The sequence below is a fragment of the Mustelus asterias genome, chromosome 1, assembly GCF_964213995.1.
Source record: "Mustelus asterias chromosome 1, sMusAst1.hap1.1, whole genome shotgun sequence".
In the NCBI taxonomy this organism is placed as follows: Eukaryota; Metazoa; Chordata; class Chondrichthyes; order Carcharhiniformes; family Triakidae; genus Mustelus; species Mustelus asterias.
This window is the reverse complement of record NC_135801.1, coordinates 74,705,670-74,726,653: the sequence shown is the minus strand read 5'-3', so window position 1 is coordinate 74,726,653 and position 20,984 is coordinate 74,705,670. Positions and strand designations below refer to the sequence as shown.

Genomic DNA, 20,984 nt, shown 5'->3' with positions numbered 1-20,984 from the left:
AAAAGCCATATCGACCTCCGAAGACAAACACGGGACACGGTGGACAGAGTACCCTTCGTCGTCCAGTACTTCCCCAGAGCGGAGAAGCTACGACATCTTCTCCGGAGCATTCAAATATCACTGATGAAGACGAACATCTCGCCAAGGCCATCCCCACACCTCCACTTCTTGCCTTCAAACAACCGCACAACCTCAAACAGACCATTGTCCGCAGCAAACTACCCAGCCTTTGGGAGAACAGTGACCACGACACCACACAACCCTGCCACAGCAACCTCTGCAAGACATGCTGGATCATCGACACGGATGGCATAATCTCACGTGGGAGCACCATCCACTAGGTACATGGTACATACTCTTGCAACTCGGCCAACGTTGCCACCTGATACGCTGCAGGAAAGGATGTCCCGAGGCATGGTACATTGGGGAGACCATGCAGACGCTACGATAACGGATGAATGAACACCGCTCGACAATCACCAGGCAAGAGTGTTCTCTTCCTGTTGGGGAACACTTCAGCTGTCACGGGCATTCGGCCTCTGGTCTTCGGGTAAGCGTTCTCCAAGGCGGCCTTCACGACACACGACAGCGCAGAGTCGCTGAGCAGAGACTGATAGCCAAGTTCCGCACGCATGAGGACGGCCTCAACCGGGATCTTGGGTTCATGTCACACTATCTGTAACCCCCCACGACTTGCTTGGACTTGCAAAATCTCATTAACTGTCCTGTCTGGAGACAATACACGTCTCTTTAACCTGTGCTTAACCCTCTCTCCACTCACATTGTCTGTAACTTTGAGACTTGATTACCTGTAAAGACTCACATTCCAATCATTATTTTGTAAATTGAGTTTGTGTCTTTATATGCCCTGTTTGTGAACAGAACTCCCACTCGCCTGATGAAGGGGCAGCGCTCCGAAAGCTAGTGGCTTTTGCTACCAAATAAACCTGTTGGACTTTAACCTGGTGTTGTGTGACTTCTCCCTTAGCCATTATCATGGTAGTAACCTAGGATTTCATGCGACTGGCAACATTATATTCAAGATCCTTTATTCAACTTTGCCATTCCCTTACACTTTTAAAGACTACGATCTCAAATGAAATAAAATGTATTATGGTAAGGTAGATACCTCTATCAGCAAAATGACAGAAATAGAAAAGGTAAACTGGTCATAGAAACATAGAAAATAGAAGCAGGAGTAGGCCATTCGGCCCTTTGAGCCTGCTCTGCCATTATTTTGATCATGGCTGATCATCAAATTCAATACCCTGACCCTGTCTTCCCCTTATATCCCTTGATCCTGAAGTCCCAAGAGCTATATCTAATTTCTTCTTGAAATCACACAATGTTTTGGCCTCAACTACTTTCTGTGGTAGTGAATTCCACACACTCGCCACTCTCTAGTGAAGAAATTTCTTCTCGCCTCAGTCCTAAAAGGTTTACCTCTTATCCTCTAACATGTTGGGACAATGAGGGCATCGAGATAAATCATCTTTCATGAGAGCCTCACCGTTGAGAGCAAGAAACTTTGGCATTATAAATGCCCATGATAGAAAATGGAGTGAAAGGTAATTGAAGAAGTAAAGAACAAGGAGGAGGAAATATCTTCTGTAATTATCTGCACTAGTTCAGGAACTTAAGAAACAGAAACTATCAGCTATTCATTGCAGAAAGAAAGAGTTGTATTTATATCGTGCAGTATAATGGGTTAATAGGATTCTTATGGTAATGAGTGATCAAGATAATGATATCAGCAGTTATGTGCTAGACACTTGTCTGTACTCATGAGAGACATACCTACTCTGTAACCTATCCTGTACATAGTGGTAATAAATCAGTTTGAGGTAACTACTGGAGTAAGACTATAGTCTCTCCAGATAAGATTGGCCATGCAATCAGCATATGAAACATGGTGGCAGCAGTGATGACTCAAATGTAATGATGGTTTGGTGCCATCAGCGAGAATTTCCAGGAAAGCATCTAAAAATCGAAAAGCGTACCTGAAGAGGTGGCAAACTGGAAAGCGTCAACAATGTCAATATCCGATTATATAGTGCGAATAAACAAGTTTGAAGTAACTACCACAGTTAAGACTACAGGCTCTTTAGATAATCAGCATATGAAACACATATTTTTCACAATCTCAGGACATCTGTAAGTGCTTTTCAAAGTGTAATCACTGTTGTAATATAAGAAACACATGAGTCAATTTGTGCACAGCACGCTCCAAGAACAAAGAACAATACAGCACAGGAACAGGCCCTTCGGCCCTCCAAGCCCGTGCCACTCCCTGGTCCAAACTAGACCATTCTTTTGTATCCCTCCATTCCCACTCCGTTCATGTGGCTATCTAGATAAGTCTTAAACGTTCCCAGTGTGTCCGCCTCCACCACCTTGCCTGGCAGCGCATTCCAGGCCCCCACCACCCTCTGTGTAAAATATGTCCTTCTGATATCTGTGTTAAACCTCCCCCCCACTTCACCTTGAACCTATGACCCCTCGTGAACGTCACCACCGACCTGGGGAAAAGCTTCCCACCGTTCACCCTATCTATGCCTTTCATAATTTTATACACCTCTATTAAGTCTCCCCTCATCCTCCGTCTTTCCAGGGAGAACAACCCCAGTTTACCCAATCTCTCCTCATAACTAAGCCCCTCCATACCAGGCAACATCCTGGTAAACCTCCTCTGTACTCTCTCCAAAGCCTCCACGTCTTTCTGGTAGTGTGGCGACCAGAACTGGATGCAGTATTCCAAATGCGGCTGAACCAACGTTCTATACATCTGCAACATCAGACCCCAACTTTTATACTCTATGCCCCGTCCTATAAAGGCAAGCATGCCATATGCCTTCTTCACCACCTTCTCCACCTGTGACGTCACCTTCAAGGATCTGTGGACTTGCACACCCAGGTCCCTCTGCGTATCTACACCCTTTATGGTTCTGCCATTTATCGTATAGCTCCTCCCTACATTATTTCTACCAAAATGCATCACTTCGCATTTATCAGGATTGAACTCCATCTGCCATTTCTTTGCCCACATTTCCAGCCTATCTATATCCTTCTGTAGCCTCTGACAATGCTCCTCACTATCTGCAAGTCCTGCCAATTTTGTGTCATCCGCAAACTTACTGATCACCCCAGTTACACCTTCTTGCAGATCGTTTATATAAATCACAAACAGCAGAGGTCCCAATACAGAACCCTGCGGAACACCACTAGTCACAGGCCTCCAGCCGGAAAAAGACCCTTCCACTACCACCCTCTGTCTTCTGTGACCAAGCCAGTTCTCCACCCATCTAGCCACCTCCCCCTTTATCCCATGAGATCCAACCTTTTTCACCAGCCTACCATGAGGGACTTTGTCAAACACTTTACTAAAGTCCATATAGACGACATCCACGGCCCTTCCCTCGTCAACCATTCTAGTCACTTCTTCAAAAAACTCCACCAGGTTAGTGAGGCATGACCTCCCTCTCTCAAAACCATGCTGACTATCGTTAATGAGTTTATTCCTTTCTAAATGCGCATACATCCTATCTCTAAGAATCTTCTCCAACAACTTCCCCACCACGGACGTCAAGCTCACCGGCCTATAATTACCCGGGTTATCCTTCCTACCCTTCTTAAATAACGGGACCACATTAGCTATCCTCCAATCCTCTGGGACCTCACCTGTGTCCAGTGACGAGACAAAGATTTGCGTCAGAGGCCCAGCGATTTCATCTCTCGTCTCCCTGAGCAGCCTTGGATAGATTCCATCAGGCCCTGGGGATTTGTCAGTCAAACCTAACAGTTCCTCCCTTGTAATGGAGATTTTCTCCAACGGTTCAACACCCCCCTCCGAGATACTCCCAGTCAACACATCCCTCTCCTTTGTGAATACCGACGCAAAGTATTCATTTAGGATCTCCCCTACTTCTTTGGGTTCCAAGCATAATTCCCCACTTTTGTCCCTGAGAGGTCCGATTTTTTTTTCCCTGACAACCTTGTTGTTCCTAACGTATGAATAAAATGCCTTGGGATTCTCCTTAATCCTGTCTGCCAAGGACATTTCGTGACCCCTTTTTGCCCTTCTAATTCCCCGTTTGAGTTCTTTCCTACTTTCTTTGTACTCCTCCAGAGCTCCCTCTGTTTTTAGCTGCCTGGACCTAACATACGCCTCTCTTTTCTTTTTGACCAGTCCCTCAATTTGCCTGGTTATCCACGGTTCTCGAATCCTACCCGTCCTATCCTTTTTTACAGGCACATGCCTGTCCTGTAGCCCTAACAACTGTTCCTTAAAAGACTCCCACATGCCAGATGTGGATTTACCCTCAAACAGCCTCTCCCAATCAAGAGCTGCCAATTTCTGCCGAATCCCACTAAAGTTAGCCTTCCCCCAATCCAACACCTTACCCTTGGGACACCACTCATCCTTTTCCATCACTATCCTAAAGCTAACAGAATTGTGGTCACTATTTGCCACATGTTCCCCTACCGAAACTTTGAAGACCTGACCGGGCTCATTCCCCAGTACTAGGTCCAGTATAGCCCCCTCTCTAGTCGGGCTATCTACATATCGTTCCAAAGAACCCTCCTGTACGCATTTTACAAATTCCTCCCCATTCAGAGTCCCAGCTCTCAGCGTTTTCCAGTCTATACCAGGGAAATTGAAGTCTCCCACTCCAACAACCCTATTTTTCCTGCACCTATCCAGTATCTCCTGACATATCCGTTCTTCCACTTCCCTTGGGCTGTTGGGGGGCCTGTAGTACACCCCCAACATAGTGACTGCGCCCTTCCTGTTTCTAAGCTCCACCCAGAGTGACTCGTTACACGACCCCTCTGAATTGTCCTCCCTCTGCACTGCTGTAAAATGCTCTCCAACTAATACTGCTACTCCCCCACCTCTTTTGGCCCCTCCTCTGTCTCACCTAAAACACTTGTACCCCGGAATATTCAGCTGCCAGTCCTGTCCCTCTTTCAACCAAGTCTCTGCCACCGCAACCACATCCAAATTCCTCGTGAGCATTAAGGCCCTAAGTTCGTCTGTCTTACCTGCTACGCTCCTTGCATTGAAGTATAAGCACTCCAGACCTCCAGGCCCAGTGAGGTCATCCTCCCCCAGAGTGCTCTTCTTTGCCAGCCTTGTCCCAGCCCCAAGCTCGTCCCCAGCCTCTACACTTGTAGACCTAATATTTTGGTCCCCACCCCCCTGCCATACTAGTTTAAACCCCCCCGAACTGCACTAGCAAAACTCCCAGCCAGGATATTCGTGCCCTTCCAACTTAGTTGTGACCCGTCCTTCGTGTACAGGTGCCATCCTCTCCTGAAAACTTCCCATTGATCTAGGAAAATGAAGCCCTCCCTCCTGGACCAGTCCTTTAGCCAAGCATTCAATTGTGCTAACTCCCTATTCTTAGCCTCACTGGCATGAGGCATTGGGAGCAGCCCAGAGATGGCCACCCTGGAGGCCCTACTTTTTAGTCTATTTCCCAACTCCCTGAATTGCTCTCGTAGGATCCCCCTGCTCTTCCTATCTACGCCATTTGCACCAATGTGTACAATGACATCCGTTTCTTTATCTTCCCCTTTTAAGATGCCTCCTATCCGCTTGGAGACATCCATTACCCCAGCACCAGGTAGGCAGACTACCATCCTGGAGTCCCGTTCGCACCCACAGAATCGCCTGTCCGTGCCTCTAACCGACGCAACCCCCCCCACTATTGCTCTCCTAACCCCCCTCTTTCCTTTCCGGGCCACAGAGCCTGACTCTGTGCCAGTGACCTGGTCACTGTGGCTTACCCCTGGAGAGTCATCCTCATCCACACTATCCAAAACAATATACTTGTTTTGGAGTGGGACAACCACAGGTGACCCCTCCACTAATTGCTCACTCCCCTCCCCTCTCACATCTGTCGCCGAGCCCTTCCTATTATGAGAGACAGCCACTGGAATACTCTCTGGTACGTTACCCTTCTGACCTTTACTCCTCCTAACTGTGACCCACGTGTCTTCCTCCCGATGCCCCGGTGTAACTAGTTCCCTATAACTCATGTCAATTATTCTCTCATTCTAGACCAAGGTCAGCAATCTGCAGCTCCAGTTCCGTGACGCGGTCCCTCAGGAGCTGCAGTTCCACGCACCTGGTGCAAATGTGGTCCTCTGGGAAGCGAGGTGTTTCCAGGAACTCCCACATCCCACACCGGAAGCACCGAACTGGCCTATCATTCATAGTTACCCTTATCCTATATAGGTTTGGATAAAAATAACTTACCCTGCCTAAGCCCTGTGAGCCAAAGCCCTGACAGCTTTCATTCAGCTTCCCACTCACTCCACTGCCTGCTCCCGACGCTGCCCGCTGTATAGAGTGACTTTTATACTAAAAAACACAATCTCCCAGAATCCCCTGCAGCCTACTCCCACTTCCTCAGAGTTTAAACCCTTGAAAAAAGCCCGCGAAAAAAAATGGATTAAATAAATAAATCACAGCACTTTACTCACCCTCAGTACTCCTGCTGAGAATCTCTCCCTCTGTCCTGCACCACTTTGAACAATAAACAGCAATGTGATAAAGACCAGATAATCTGTTTTTTTAATATATTGATTGAGGGATAAATATTGGTTTGGATCCAGGGAGAATCCCATTGTTCTTCACAATGGTGCTCTGGTTTTTTAGTGTCTACCTGAGAGTCAGGCAGAGCCATGGGTCACAGTTTCATCCAAAAGGTTACATCTCCACCAATGCAGCACTCCTTCCTTTCTGCATTAGAGTGTTTGTTTTGGGCTCCAGTTCTTGAATTTGAATTTGAACCCACAACCACCTACCACAGAGGCAAAAGTGCTACTGACTGAGCCATAGCTGACACATATACATTACTTCCTTGCAGGTAAATACAAGAAAGATGACAGACAAGCAGCTAGACGTGTTGATCAAAAAAGTATGAAAGGTGTGATGCTGGAAGAATTATTGAAACAACTGTATCAGTTATGTAGGTAGTAATCTGTAGGATTTCTTTTGAATAACTTGAAAAATAAGAGGCTTGAGGTGGTGAAAGATTATCCAAACAATATGGAGTGTGGGTGAAGCTAATATTTTCAGAGTAGTTCTGAATAAATTCTGCATTACCTGGATGAAAAGGTGTGGAGAATTTCATTGCGGCTTCAAAGAGGGACGCGGCTGAGATACACGATTGAAAATTGTTGGCAGTGCAGAAGAGTGTTGACACTGTCCAATATTCAGAAATAGGAGCCTCGAAATTGGATTGTTCAGCACCCACTTGTGGGATGAAAACAGGTGGTGAAGGATACAATATCATGCAGCAGTGACATGGCCAACACTATTATTGGACTGCGTTGCTTTCAGGTGTCCTGAGTAGCTACGTGTCCCTCGTAGCCACTTGAAAGTGATGTTGGCCTAATGTAAAGTATGGAAAGAAGGGTTCTGCAGGGCCCTTCTACCGTGCTGTGTAAAGGCCTATTGGAGTTTTGCTGTACCATTTGCAGCAATTTTTGTGTTTCCACATGACCCAGCAAGCAATCCTTAAATGGACTGCTAAAGATAACATATGAAAAACAAAGGCAAGTTTTGAAAACCTACTTGAATATGGAGCTGGGTGAGCCTTCTGACTCCAACATTACAATCCTGGATTTGAATTTTCTGTTCATTAATACTTTTTTTGCTATTCAATAAAATATAAGAACATAAAGGAAGGGGCCAGTCAACCCACAATTTGCACCTCCGCTCCATTTGTCCAATTTTCCTTCATGTCTCTTGATATCATTAGAAAACAAAACCTGAAAGTCTCACACTTGAAAGTACCTATCAACTTAACACTCACAACCCTTTGGAAGAGAGTTCCACACTTCTGTTACCCTTGTGCCTCTTCCTTTTGCTCCTGAATGGCTTGGCTCTAATTTTAATATTGTGTTCCCTTGATTTTGGGCTTTTCCTGGCAGGTGTAATAGTAAGAAAAATGCCTCGTCTCTTTTGTAAATGGGCGACCCCTTACTTTTAAACAGTGACTCCTCCTCGCCTACTACTTATAATCCTCCAGGTTTATCGATCCTACATCCCATTATTTTCTCTAACGTATTTTAATACTTGTATTGGAACCAACAAATTGCATCCTTGGATTTATTTTTAATTTCCTTTCTGTTGTTGCATACTGTCCTCTTCCACTGCAAAATGAGATACAAAGTACAGATACAGTGCCTCTATCCAGCTGTCTGAAAACAGATTTTCTTTTAAGTTGCCACATACGAGTTTTCATTCTTATCAGTTGAGTAAAGGACTTGCCTGTTCAGCTCGGTGCTACATTGGCGCTGTGGTGTGCTGACTATTTATTGACCTTGCACGCCTGTCTTTTCCCAAATTCTGAGTGATCTGATTGACTCTTGACTCCACCTGACCAGGCTTGGCCTATTCATTGAATTCCGGTTCCAATTTATTTTCTCTGAAAACTGTCAAGATCGGAAATCTGGCTTACACTCAGTTTGGGGTTGCCGGATTTGAGAAACAGGCCAGAATTCTTCAATCTCGCACACCCCGTTACTGTTGCCAATGAGAATGAAGAATTTGGTGCTCAGCCAAATCTCTGCTCACAGCAGCGGGATTGGATGATCCCATCCGCGGGTGAGGTTAGAGAATTCTGGGCACTGTACCTGTACTAATTTAGCAAATTTGTAATTACCTGCTTGAATATTACAGTACCAGCCAATGAATCTACTTTTCAACGCTCTCTTATTCTTAATACATCTTCACAAACTTTTACTAGTAAACCGTTTATGACTTGGAGTTTTTTTTTGTATTTCCTTTCTCCCTCCTGAATTTTCCTTTGTTCTCTAGATTTCTCCCAGTCCACTGAAATACCATTTGTCTTGGCATCTGTGTAAGCCATTTCCTCAAACATTATGGGGGCGATTCTCCCGGCCCGCTGTGCTACAAAAGCAGCGCAGCGGGCCGGGAGACTCAAGCGGAGGCTGTTTCACGGCCTCCTGCTGGGCGCCATGGCCTCCGCCAGTCTCCAACAGCCAGATTTCTGGCACCGTCAACTCCGCGCCAGAAGTCGGCATGGAGCTGTTTAATTTATGCTAATGCCCATTTACATCTACTTTACATTTGATTAGTGGGCCTTCGACTGAAATCTCCGGGCCCGCTAGTGTCTCCCCATTCCCCAAGGGTGGTTCACTCCAGCAGGGTTTACTATAAACCCCCACTTACGGAGAACTTTGGAGTGAAGAGGGAGCAGTTGAGGCCTCCCAGACGGTTGGGTGCTGGGAGGATACCCCCTGGGCAGTGCCAGCCTGGACCCTGTGCTGCCCAAGGGGCAAAGTGCCAATGCCCAAGGGGCACCTGGGTTGCGGGAGGGGGTGTCAGCCTGCTGGGGGGTTCGGGGCTGCAGTGGAGGGGGGGGCTTGGGGATGCTGGTGGGGGGATTTGAAGAACGGGGGTGGGGGGGTGTGGAGATCGAGGCGGGGCGCGAGGCTGGCCCGGACACATCCGGGGGGTCAGCAATCGGGCCATGGGGGGGCGTCGCATGGCCGGCGATGTGAGGGTCGTGGGCCTGGCCAGCGCTTGGAGGCCAGCAGTATGGGGATGACTGCACATGTGCTGTTCTCAGTGCTGACAGATTGGCGCATGCGCAGTGGCCCGCTCAACGCTATGCTGCCGGCATCACCAGCGGGAATAGGCCCTGCCACCCTGATATTCAACGGGATTCACGCTAGTGCACTCTGCAGTGGACAGAGTGTGGGAGATTTATTTTCAAGTTCCCGCTGAAAAAATCAGCATGATTTACTCCAGTTTGTACGCAAATTCAACACTTAGAATTGTTTTGGAAAATTTGTCCCCTATATTTCATTTTACCTGATGTGCTGATTATAGTTGGTAAGCTGTACAAGTGAAACCTCTCCACCTGTGAGCTGTGCATTGTTCTTGCATTGTGCTAAATGCTTCTAAATTCATCTGAGTTAATAGCTCAGATGAATTCAAAGTGCCAGTTTCTATCTAATTTCTTCAAAGTCAGCCTTACTAAAGTTTAAAACATTGGTTTAGGTAGGATCTTTTTTCCTTCTCAAACTTGATGTCAAATTCTATCCTGGTATAGCCTCTGTTTCCCACATTGTTAGAGTATAAATTAACTCTGTCTCATTACTCATTACTAAATCTAGTAGGCACTGTTCCCTTGTTGGTGCTAATTGGTTCAGAAAGCTGACCTGGGTATACTCTATTGCATTCATTACCTTAAGACTTGAGCTGCTTTGTATCTCGTTTTTCTCGAGATTACAGCTACCAGCGTCTTGGCACAGCGGACCTTTGGATTGCTGAAACAAAGGCTCAGAGACTTGAAACCATCAGAGGGACCTTGCCTTTCAGCACAGGCTAAATTTCCCCAATTATTTTGGCTTGTTGCTCCTTTATATAACAGTGCTGCAAATAGTCTTTGCCATGTATTATGAAGAAAAGCAGTGACCTCATGCAGTGGCAGAAGAGTTGCTGGTTGAACCAGGATGTTAAGACATCCAATGTATGACAGTACTTTGCAAAAGCAGACTGGCAAGATAAAACCAGTTTATTTGCCAATGTCATCAGCCTCGATACTCTTGAAAAACTATTGCACTTTTCCATAACAGCCTGATTCTGTCTTGCCACAAGTGAACTCTCATGACACATTAAGGGATGCCAGTTATTCCAAACTGTATTTGTCCCAACTTTGTTTGTAATTACGGTAGGGCATGATCTTACCTGCTATTCATGCCACAGTTTCACTGCAGTGAGGTCAGAGGATTTGACGGCCAGCACGCTTTCCCCTAGCATCTTCCATGCAAATTCATGGGCCGGCCTTAGGAGCCACGTTGAGATAAAATAAATGTCTAAATATCTATTACATCATTAATTAGAGTAAAAAAGAAGTCATGTTCAGGAAAACCCATTCTAGACATTTAAATCCCCCAACATACTTAATCCCGTATAAAAACAGGTTTGTATTCATAAGGCCACAAAAATAGTAAATCCTTTAATAACCTCTTTGAGCTGTCAATCAAATGGCAAATTTAGAGTCCCATACTAATCTTGGAAAGCGACCAAGTAATAATAATAACATAATATCCCTAGGGCCAACATCAACAAACAGCTATTGTAACTGATAGAACAGATTTTCTTCAACTGTCACTGACACAGGCAGCCCTTTTAAACTAAAGGGCTGGTGATTTATGTAACTTTACATCATGACAGTTCTAAAGACCTTATTTGCCCCTCAAGAGAATTTATGACACTCCAAAAATTTAATTACTCCCACGCTGTGGGTTAAGGTCCACGCTACAGTGTGTTTGCCTCCTCAGTATGTACCATCTACAAGATGCACTGCAACAAGCTGTCCTTGTTTGTTTTAACTTAATTTTGCTGTCAGCCAAGTTCACCTCGTTCTTTGCGCCCCATTGCACATACTCACTTTGTTCCTTCACTTTATATGTTAACTATCCCATCAAGCTCTTTACGAATGCCGAGCCATGGTGCACTATCCTATACTCTACAGTCACGCTATGATTGAACAAGATAAATCACAATCTCTAGTCCATTCAACCCTGAGCAGATATTCTGATCTATATATTCTCCATTGCAAAGATCCGCTTATTTTCATGTCAGTAGCATCACCAGCCTTTGTCCCTGTCTTGAGCTCTGCTGCCACTGAAAATCTCATTTATACCTTAGTACCTTCCAGACTAGATCGCTTTAAAGCATTCCTAGCTGGCCTATAATTCATCACTCTCTGTAAACCTCAGCTCATCCAAAATTCTGTTGCCTGTATCGTATCCTACACCATGTCACCATATCCTTGTAGGCTTATATTGGCTTTTGAGCATTCAATTTCTTGATTACAATCCTTCTGGCTGTCACTCTTCTGTATCTCTGTAACTTAACCACCACCACCCCCCATTTCCAACACACATCTCTCTACTTCTTGACCTTTTTATAGAACAACCCTCCCTCCAAGCTCTTGACTCTGTTCCTAATCTCTTTCATCTCATCACCTCTCTGTTTTTAGGGATTTCTTTGTTCAAGCATTTAGTCACACCTCCTAACTCCTTGCAAATGGAATGTTCTCATTCATTGCAAAGGGAATGGCATATAAAAGTAGTGATGTTTTGCTACAGTTGTACAGTTGGTGAGACCAAGATTGAAAGGTGATATTAAAATGTAGAGGGGGACCTGACAGGGTGGATGCTGAAAGGATGCTTTCCCTATGTGAAAAAAAACTAGAATGTGGGGGGACACAGTTTGAAGTCTTCCAATTAAGATGGAGCTAAAAAGAAATATTTTCTGAAGGTCATGAATCTTTGGAACTCCTTTCCCCAAAGGGCGTTAGCAGTAAGGTCATTTAGCATTTTTAAGGCAGAGTAGATAAATTCTTGATTAACAAGGAAGTCGAAGGTCATTGGGGTGGGTGGAATGTGGAGTTGAGGCCACAGTAAGACTAGCCACAATCTTACTGAATGGTGGAGCAGGCTTGAGGAGCCAATTAGCCTACCCCTGTTTCTAATTCATATGTTCTATGTCATGGTGTCCATTTGTCTAATTATGCCATTGTGATGCACCATTGGGTACTTTTACATGCTAAAAATTCTATATTTGTTGTTACAGTTGCTAATCTAAGTTTGTTGCTGAGTGTTATTAACTGCTTGTAAGCTGGTATCAGTTCTGTCAAGTATGTAGAATACTTTGTGGAGCTGTACCTACGTCTTTTTACTTCTGCGCATTATTTTAGTTATAAGAAAATCCATTACATTAGTTTAACATCTAGTTTAATGGGTTGGCATTTTTGTCATCGAGATTGACAGAAGACATGGTGGAAATCTGTATTTTGTATCAATCATTTGGATTTGAATTTTTTTTAATGTTGACATGCATTTTGCTAACCCAAACATGGCAAAGGAAGAATCAGGTTTAATTTTGTAGGCCACCACAACCCAGTTTGAAAACCGTCATCAAGCCCTTTGTGTAAGGAAAGGTATTGAGGTGAATGGAGCCAGTTGTAATTTACATCATTCGTAGGCCGAGGGCATTGCAATTCTGCATCTGTGAAAGCAAAAGTGATAGGACCTTTAATCTGTGAATATAATTTTGTACTTTTCCACCTACACTCCCAACTAGGTTTCTCAAGGATCTTGGTTATCTGAGGAATGAACATATTCTAATCAAAAATGAGTCAACAAGGATATGTTGCAACACCACCTTATTCTCAAGCTAAACCTGGAATGGGAGGATATTCAACTGGCTTTGGTTCAACAACTTCACAGCCTCATTATGCCCACTATGGTGGAGCAGGTCAACCATATTCTGCAGCTCAAACAGGTAATGCATTTGGAGAAATCTTGAGAATAAACTTTAAATGATTCCTTCCTCCACCACCACCCCTGGCACCATAGCATCCGAGAGACAAGTTATCAACAATGTAACACACATGGCGCGAGGAAGATTTAAGTCTGAAGGGTTGGGTGGGAGAGGTGCAGGAGAAGGAGACCAGAATTTTGGGAGGGATCTAGTTAAGCAGGAGTTCTGCACCTGTTTTGTTCGTTTGAGAAAGTCGAATAGGAGGAATTTGGCAATTCTTCCACCTCCTCTGTTAGGTAATTGAAAGAGGTGGGAAACTCTTACCAAAAATACCACCAGTTTCGTCTTTACCATTTGCTTCAGCTTACCAAAAGGAAATTCAGAATCTGCAATTTTAGCTCATTAATATTAAAGGTTTTTGCTGTCTTTAGAACTTAGCTGTTGCCCTGACTATATCCAGAATCTAAAAAGATCTCCATACATGTTATTGCCATTTAGTATTACGTCTCATGTGAAGGCTATATCTGTTGTTCCCCTGATGAAGAAGACCTAAACAATGAGTCCTAGGGCAGTAGAATTGGCATTTTAGAATTTATTATTTATTCAGGGCTTTATCTAAAGTACATCATATTTGGCCATCTAGATTATGCACCAAGGCCTGGATTTTTGCGTTGGGTTGACTCGGGAGCCAGTTAAAAATAGCAAGTAGGATCTGATTCTAGGATTTCTGTCTTCATTTCCTGCACCTTCAGTTTTAGCTGGTGTGGGAAAATGATCTTGAACACTGCACTCCTGACCTGGTCATCTCCTTGCAGAGGTAGCCATCCGCACCTCAGCTCCCCAGCTTTTTGTGTAGTTGGGCCAGTTTTTTGGGTGACATGTAGTTCATAGTTTCTCAGAGAAGTTGTAAACTGTAGTCTGGATTTGGGAATCTCCATTCCAATTCAGTGCCAATTCATGCCCCATGCTCTTCATACTGTCCCTTCCATGCCCATTCAAACTGGTACGCACACTTTTTATAAAATCAATGAGTCATATAGTAACAATGGCATGTATGGAACTGTTCAAGGAAATCACCCACTCATGAATCTTCTTTTGAACAAAATATGTTGTTTCCATAATCCTTTAAAAGTATTATCCAAATACCGTTAAAAAATCAATAACAGAAGCTTCAAACACTTCAAAATTCTTAGTCTTGTGCAAATAAGGATTGAGACATTGACAAAAGAGATACAGCTTAAAGATGTCAATCAAGCAAAGTCAACAGTTCTCTCCCGTTATTAAAACAGAAACTCCTGCTGAGATAATCTTTTTGAGTTTACATTCTCAGCCAAGTGTTCATAATGAGAACACTTCATAAGAACTACTTCAGTAGAATGGGATGGTTCCAATGCAGTGAAATTCTGTCAGAAAATCAATGTAATTTGACCAGAAGTGTTAAATTTTTTAAATGTTAAATGTTAGCACATACTCCGAAACAAAGTTACCTAATTCAAATTGTTAGATCCTTCAATTCTTTGCAGTTCAATAATGAATTTGAAATGTCATGAGTAGATTGTACTGTAGAATTGAAAGAATATATGAACAGAGAACCTTTCCAATTTTTCATATTTGTGGGGATATGTTTTATGTTGTAGACTTTTAACATGCATTTATTTCTGTATGTTGCTACTGTCATCAAAAGTGTTTAATTATCTAAATCTAGGCTTATGGTTAATATATGTATTTTCTTTTCAGGGCTTTTAAAACCACCTCATGGTCATCCACCACCTGCTCCAAACCAGTTTGGCCAAACTAACCTCCAGAATGGAGTATATAATCCTGGAAACCAGATGCCAAGGTATTTGCTGCAACAAGCAATGCAATATGTGCAAAATACCATTTTACACTTGCAGACAGTTGTTGCTTTGGTTTTATAAAACCGAATAAACCCAGCATATGTCATAAGAGAGTGGCCTCAGCCTGCTGCATTACTTTTAAATTTGCACCATCAGTTTTCATGCGTACTGATGGTAGATTAGAAGTGCAAGTACACTTGGGTTTTCCTCACTGATTAGACACATTTGTAGATGCTTTATGACACAATTAATTACCTTCAATGCCATCTCTCTGCCCCACCTCCACCCACCCCCCTCCTGGCCCTAAACTGCATTATGTCTTGCAGAATAAGGACTTGTTGCTGCAGTGGGTTCCATTTTATTGAAAAGTGTACCACTTATCAAAACATAAAAGTTGGAGATGCCTTAGTAGTTATTATCTGATTGTTTGTTTATTTGTTTACTTCCAGCTATGCAGCTCCTTCTCCATGCAGTGGTCAGGCATCTCCCCTTCAATCCCATGGTTCCAATTCACAGGCGAATTACCGGAATACTGCACCGCCTTTATTCACACAACAAGTCACCAGTCAGCTCGATGCGATGCAAATAGGTGACCATGGTAAGTGTTTTTAGTGAAGAAAGTTAAGCCAGTTGAATAATTAGGCATATAAGGAGGGGGGTGGGGGGGGAGGGGGTTGGTGTGGGATAGAGAGAGAGAGGAAACTTGCTCATATGTTCCAAAAGGTTTCAGGTTCTAGTTGGTTTCTCTGCAGTTGTCCTTGTTGATGCTCTCATCTTACAATTTCTTCATTCTTTTGAACCATGAGGCCAAAAGGGCATTAGAGTGGAGCTTGAAGAAATTGACATTTTTAAACTGCATGTAACCTCACATCCATGTGAAATGTAAGATTTCCTGAGGGACGTAAATGCTTTGATGAATTTAATTATGTCTTGCTGCTTTAAAAAAAATCAAAGGCAAACTCATCTTAAGACTCCTGTGGTGATCCTGGGATGTTTGAGCTCTTAATAAAACATGTTGAACATTTTGTTAACGCCATGTCAAAAGCTCAGAATCTATTTGATCACTGGTCTTTGTTTTAGCTTTGTGGGTGAAACAGATAATTTACTCCTCTGGAATTCGTGCAATTTAAACATATTTTACATTGTAATTCCCCTGGTAACATACAAATGAATAAAGTTGCTGAAAATAGAATTTCAGAGGAGCTGAAAGCAAAATGCTGCAGATACTGGAGATCTGAAATGAAAACAAACTTTCCTCCTTAGGTAGAAGAATAATATTGGATTCAAAGATTCCTCTCCCCACAGATACTGCCAGAGCAGCTTATTTCAGAGAAAGTGACTCTTGTACGCAAGGAAATTCAACAAAATCGGTATTGAAACACGGGGCTAATGTTTTCTAATTTAAAACTTGCAAAATTATGGATTCATGGAAAATTGATTCAATATTTATTTCATTTATTTATTTTGTAAAAATGTTTGTGATTTCACCCAGAAAGATCTTGGTCCTGAACATATGCCATGAGACATTAGTGTATGAGAGTTTAATGTATTGTTCTGAAATTAACCCTCCACAATTTGAAATAGCGGGCTAACACCAGATTACATTGCTGGAGAAGAGAATTTCAGCGGAACACGTTAATTGTTTGTATGCTTAATTCTACAACATTTTAGGTCTCTCCAGTCTAAATACAAATAGTATTGTTGGCCCCCTTTGGGTTGATTGATCTCATTCCATCAGGCAGGAAGTGGATCATCTATCTGCCTTGATGGAATTCGTGTAAAATCTGACCAACTTCCAGGGTTTAACTGCATTAGAATAATGTTGGCAAGCTGCCAACACTCATTGAATAGTGACAAGGAGGAAACTGGGAAAGGTTGATGTTGAGAGAGACTTGGATGTCCTTGCATGTGAACCACAATGTTGACATTCAGATACAGCAAGCAATTAGAAAAAGCAAAAGGTATACTAGCCTTTTGTTACAAAGGGCTTGGAGTGTAAGAGTGAAGATCAGGTCGTAATGCAGTTGTATAGGATCTTGATGTGATCACGCTTGGTGCACTGTGTACAGCTTTGGTCTCTTTACCTGAAGGTGGTTAGGCTTTAAAGACAAGTGGTCATTTACCCGTTATCTTCTTTTATTCAGAGGAACTCCATTGCAAATTATTCAAATGACTTTAATGAACATTAGGAAGATTTTCCAGCATTCATCTACATTTAACTCCTATTTAACTATATTGAAGGTTTAACTCTCATAAAAGTTAACCTCCATATCATTCTGGCCTTCCACCCTGGCCTGCGCTCTCAAATCTTGAGAGTCCCATGGTGAAACAATGGAAAATCAAAGAACAGGAACAAGCCCTTTGGCCCTCCAAGCCTGGGCTGATCATGTTGTCCTATCTAAACCAACCGCTTATAACCCTCTATTCCCCGTCTGTTCATGTGTCTATCCAGATAAGTCTTAAATGTCGTGAACATATCTACCTCAACCCACCTCACTTGGCAGTGCATCCCAGGCCCCCACCATCTTCTGCATTTAAAAAAAAACTTCACCCACACATCTCCACTGAACCTTTTCCCCCCTTATCCTAAACTTGTGCCCCCTTGTAATTGTCATTTCTGCCTTGGGGGGGAAAAAGCTTCGAATTGTTCACCCTATCTATACCCCTCATAATTTTATAAACTTCTGTCAGATTGCCTCTCAGCCTCCGTCTTTCCAAGGAGAACAGTCCCAGTTTATTCAATCTCCCCTCATAGCTAATACCCTCCATATCAGGCAACATCCTGGTAAACCTTTTCTGTACTCACTCCAAATCCTTCACATCCTTCTGGTAGTGTGGTAACCAGAATTGGAGACAGTTTTCCAAATGTGGCCTAGCCAACGTTTTATATAACTGTAACATAATTTGCCAACTTTTATACTCTATGCCCCATCCAATGAAGGCAAGCATACCATATGCTTTCTTCACCACCTTTTCCACCTGTTCTGCCACTTTTAAGGATCTGTGGACCTGTACTCCCAAATCTCTGTGTGTCTGTGCTCCTGATAGTTCTGACATTTATTTTATAGCTCCACCTGAATTGAATCTCCCAAAATGCATCAATTTGTCCAGATTAAATTCCATCTGCCATTTCTCTGCCCTATTTTCCAGCCTATCTCTATCCTGCTGTATTCTCTGACAATCTTCATCACTATCCGCAACTCTGCCAATCTTCATATCATCCGCAAACTTGCTAATCAGACCAGCTACGTTTTCTTCCAAGTCATTTATACATATTACAAACAGCAGAGGTCCCAGCACTGATCCCTGTGGAACACCACTAGTTACAGACCTCCATTCAGAAAAACACCCTTCCACCGCTACCCTCTGTCTTCTATGGCCAAACCAGTTCTGAATCCATGTAGCTAGTTCACCCCTAATCCCATGAGATTTATTCTTTTGCACTTGTCTGCCATGAGGGACCTTGTCAAAATCTTGTTAGGTCTGCTGACCTTGTAATTCTGACAGCTTGTTATGGATCTCATTGGTCTTCCTGACCCAAGATTATTTTGAGGGATGACTGAATGACAACTTTATTTTTACCAATATTTGACAGATTTCATTTTCTTGATGCTCTACTGAATGTAACTGTTCATTAGCCATTTAAGATATATAGATGTTGGCTGTGCCTCAATGCCTACTCTGCATGCTCGTTATAAATGCATTACACTTTTGTCACCTGAGCCTTGCAATATGCTGCACTTTTCCCTTAATTTGCTATAGGTCTGATAGGAATGCCAATTCTACAGATGCCTTGGCAATTATTATATTTAAATCTGTATCACTTTCATTCACTTGCAAATTACCCATTTAAGACAGATCATAGAGCAATTTCAATGATGATTTCAAAAATTGCGTATTTTGAGCCTTCCCTTGTATATTTTATCGAATTAAATAAAAATGTGTTACTTTTATCAGTCTATGTTAAGGTCGATGCAGTTTGTTAGTTACTGCTTAGGTATGTCACTGAGCACATGCAGAATATTTATCGTGGTGTTTAGCACACATCAATTTTCTAATTTTATGCTTAGTCTTGTAGAAATGTTACACATTTTATAGTGCTACAGGCTGCTTTTCTTTTTTTGTTACAATTAGGTTCTTCTCAAGCGCACCCACAAAACACTCCATCGCTATCTGGCCCACCACTCCGGCCTTCATTCCAAGGATCTCAACCACAACAACATTTACCTCCTCTTTCATCTCCTACATCCCACGGTCTGCCTGTTGCACCTGCTGCCCCAGCAGCTGCAGTGCCCCCTGGAATGCCACCTCCTCCCCGTGTGGGCATGCACGTGGGGCTTGCTGGACCCAATCAAGGCAACATTGGCTATCAACAAGTTCAAGGCCAGCCTCCAATGACTGGGTATTCACCACAGCAGGGTAAGTATTTTCCTTTTGCATTACATTAATTGTGGTCTGAAAGTTCTGCTGTCTTGAATTCAGCCGAAATGGTACAGCTGTCTTTTTAAGGATCATATGTAATGCAAATTAAAAAGTATTCAGATGCTACTATAATCATGTGCAATCAAAATTAGACAAGATCAATTCTGAAAAGAATAGGTGCACATTTTAATCAGACAAATCTGGTGCTGTAGTTGGCTATTGTGAAATGTGGAATGCAGACTGCATTATTAGAAAATTGCCAAATTATACTGAAAGAAAAACTTATACGTACTGTCCCATTAAGTATCTCACAGCATTTCATGTCCAAATAATTACTTTTGAAAGCAGTCATTGCAGGCAAAGATGTACACAGTTAGATCCCACAAATAATTATTGAAATAATTGGCCAGTTATTCTGGTTTTAGTGGTGTTGGCCAATCTAGGAAAAAGGCTACTGCAGCAAGGTTTGTTCTCACTTCACGTAGGGCTAAACTATCCTGAGGATTTTAATATTTCTCACCGACAGTTGCTTGGTGGGCACAGAACGTTAATATTGCTGAAGAGAGAGACATTTTGCCAAAGCTTTTCATCTTGAACATACCTGGGCAAACACACACATGCCAAATTTCAAACAACCCCATCAATCTGTACTATAGGAGAAAAGGGTGCTGATTGGTTGATAAGTCAACTCTCTGATAGAAGTCAGCTCACTTTTAGGGCAAGAGCAGGGGTTGGGAAATTCAAGTCCTGACAAACCTTGGCCTTTCCATGCAGGTGCAGATCAGGAGAGGGCTACTCAAATGCAATTCAGCAGTGTGAGTTCTTTGGGCCAAGTTCAGGCCCAGTACAGAGATGGAAAATGGCACAAAGGCCTAAGCCACATGGTGAGCTGACATTGCTGGTAATTGTTGGGAGCGGTCCCAGAGGAAAAGTCCCAGACAATGGACGAGAACCTGTCCTATTTTAGTTTAAAAAGCAGGTGAAAGGATGCGAATGGCATACTTTTAAGTGAAGAGGGGCCAGAAAAACGCTGGTGATTAAAGAGAGTTCAGGCGAAGCCCTGATGATTGCAGAGAGCTTGGGAGAAGCCCTGGTGATTGGTTATGTGGTTCTGGAATCTGTTGGGTTCAAGGGAAAGTATTCTTCACATAATATATATATATTTATAACATTTAGAGAGCTGATGTATTCCATTTTAGAATGAACACCCAGAGTTTCTACAGGGGTTCTCCCAATCTGCTGCCATAACTTCTGTGGATAATCCAGAAACCATGGAGAAATCATGTAATATATCTTTTATGTTATTTCTCTGGGGTTTCTGCAGATGCTCATCCAAAACTCCAGTAGCAGAAGAGAGCACCCACAGGAATTCCAGGTAGTGTTTCCTAAAGTTCACTGCATTGATT

The 20,984-nt window shown here is 43.0% G+C and overlaps 1 protein-coding gene across 1 annotated transcript in view; it reads left to right on the top strand.

The window, feature by feature from the left end:
• sec24d (SEC24 homolog D, COPII coat complex component) overlaps positions 1 to 20,984 on the top strand; it is a 173,463-nt gene that overhangs the window by 8,801 nt on the left and 143,678 nt on the right. Inside the window, exons 2-5 of the mRNA XM_078213821.1 lie at positions 13,139 to 13,339; positions 15,056 to 15,158; positions 15,606 to 15,754; positions 19,291 to 19,575. Coding sequence (XP_078069947.1) covers positions 13,189 to 13,339; positions 15,056 to 15,158; positions 15,606 to 15,754; positions 19,291 to 19,575 — 688 coding nt within the window. The 5' untranslated portion in view covers positions 13,139 to 13,188. The remainder of the gene's footprint in view (positions 1 to 13,138; positions 13,340 to 15,055; positions 15,159 to 15,605; positions 15,755 to 19,290; positions 19,576 to 20,984) is intronic.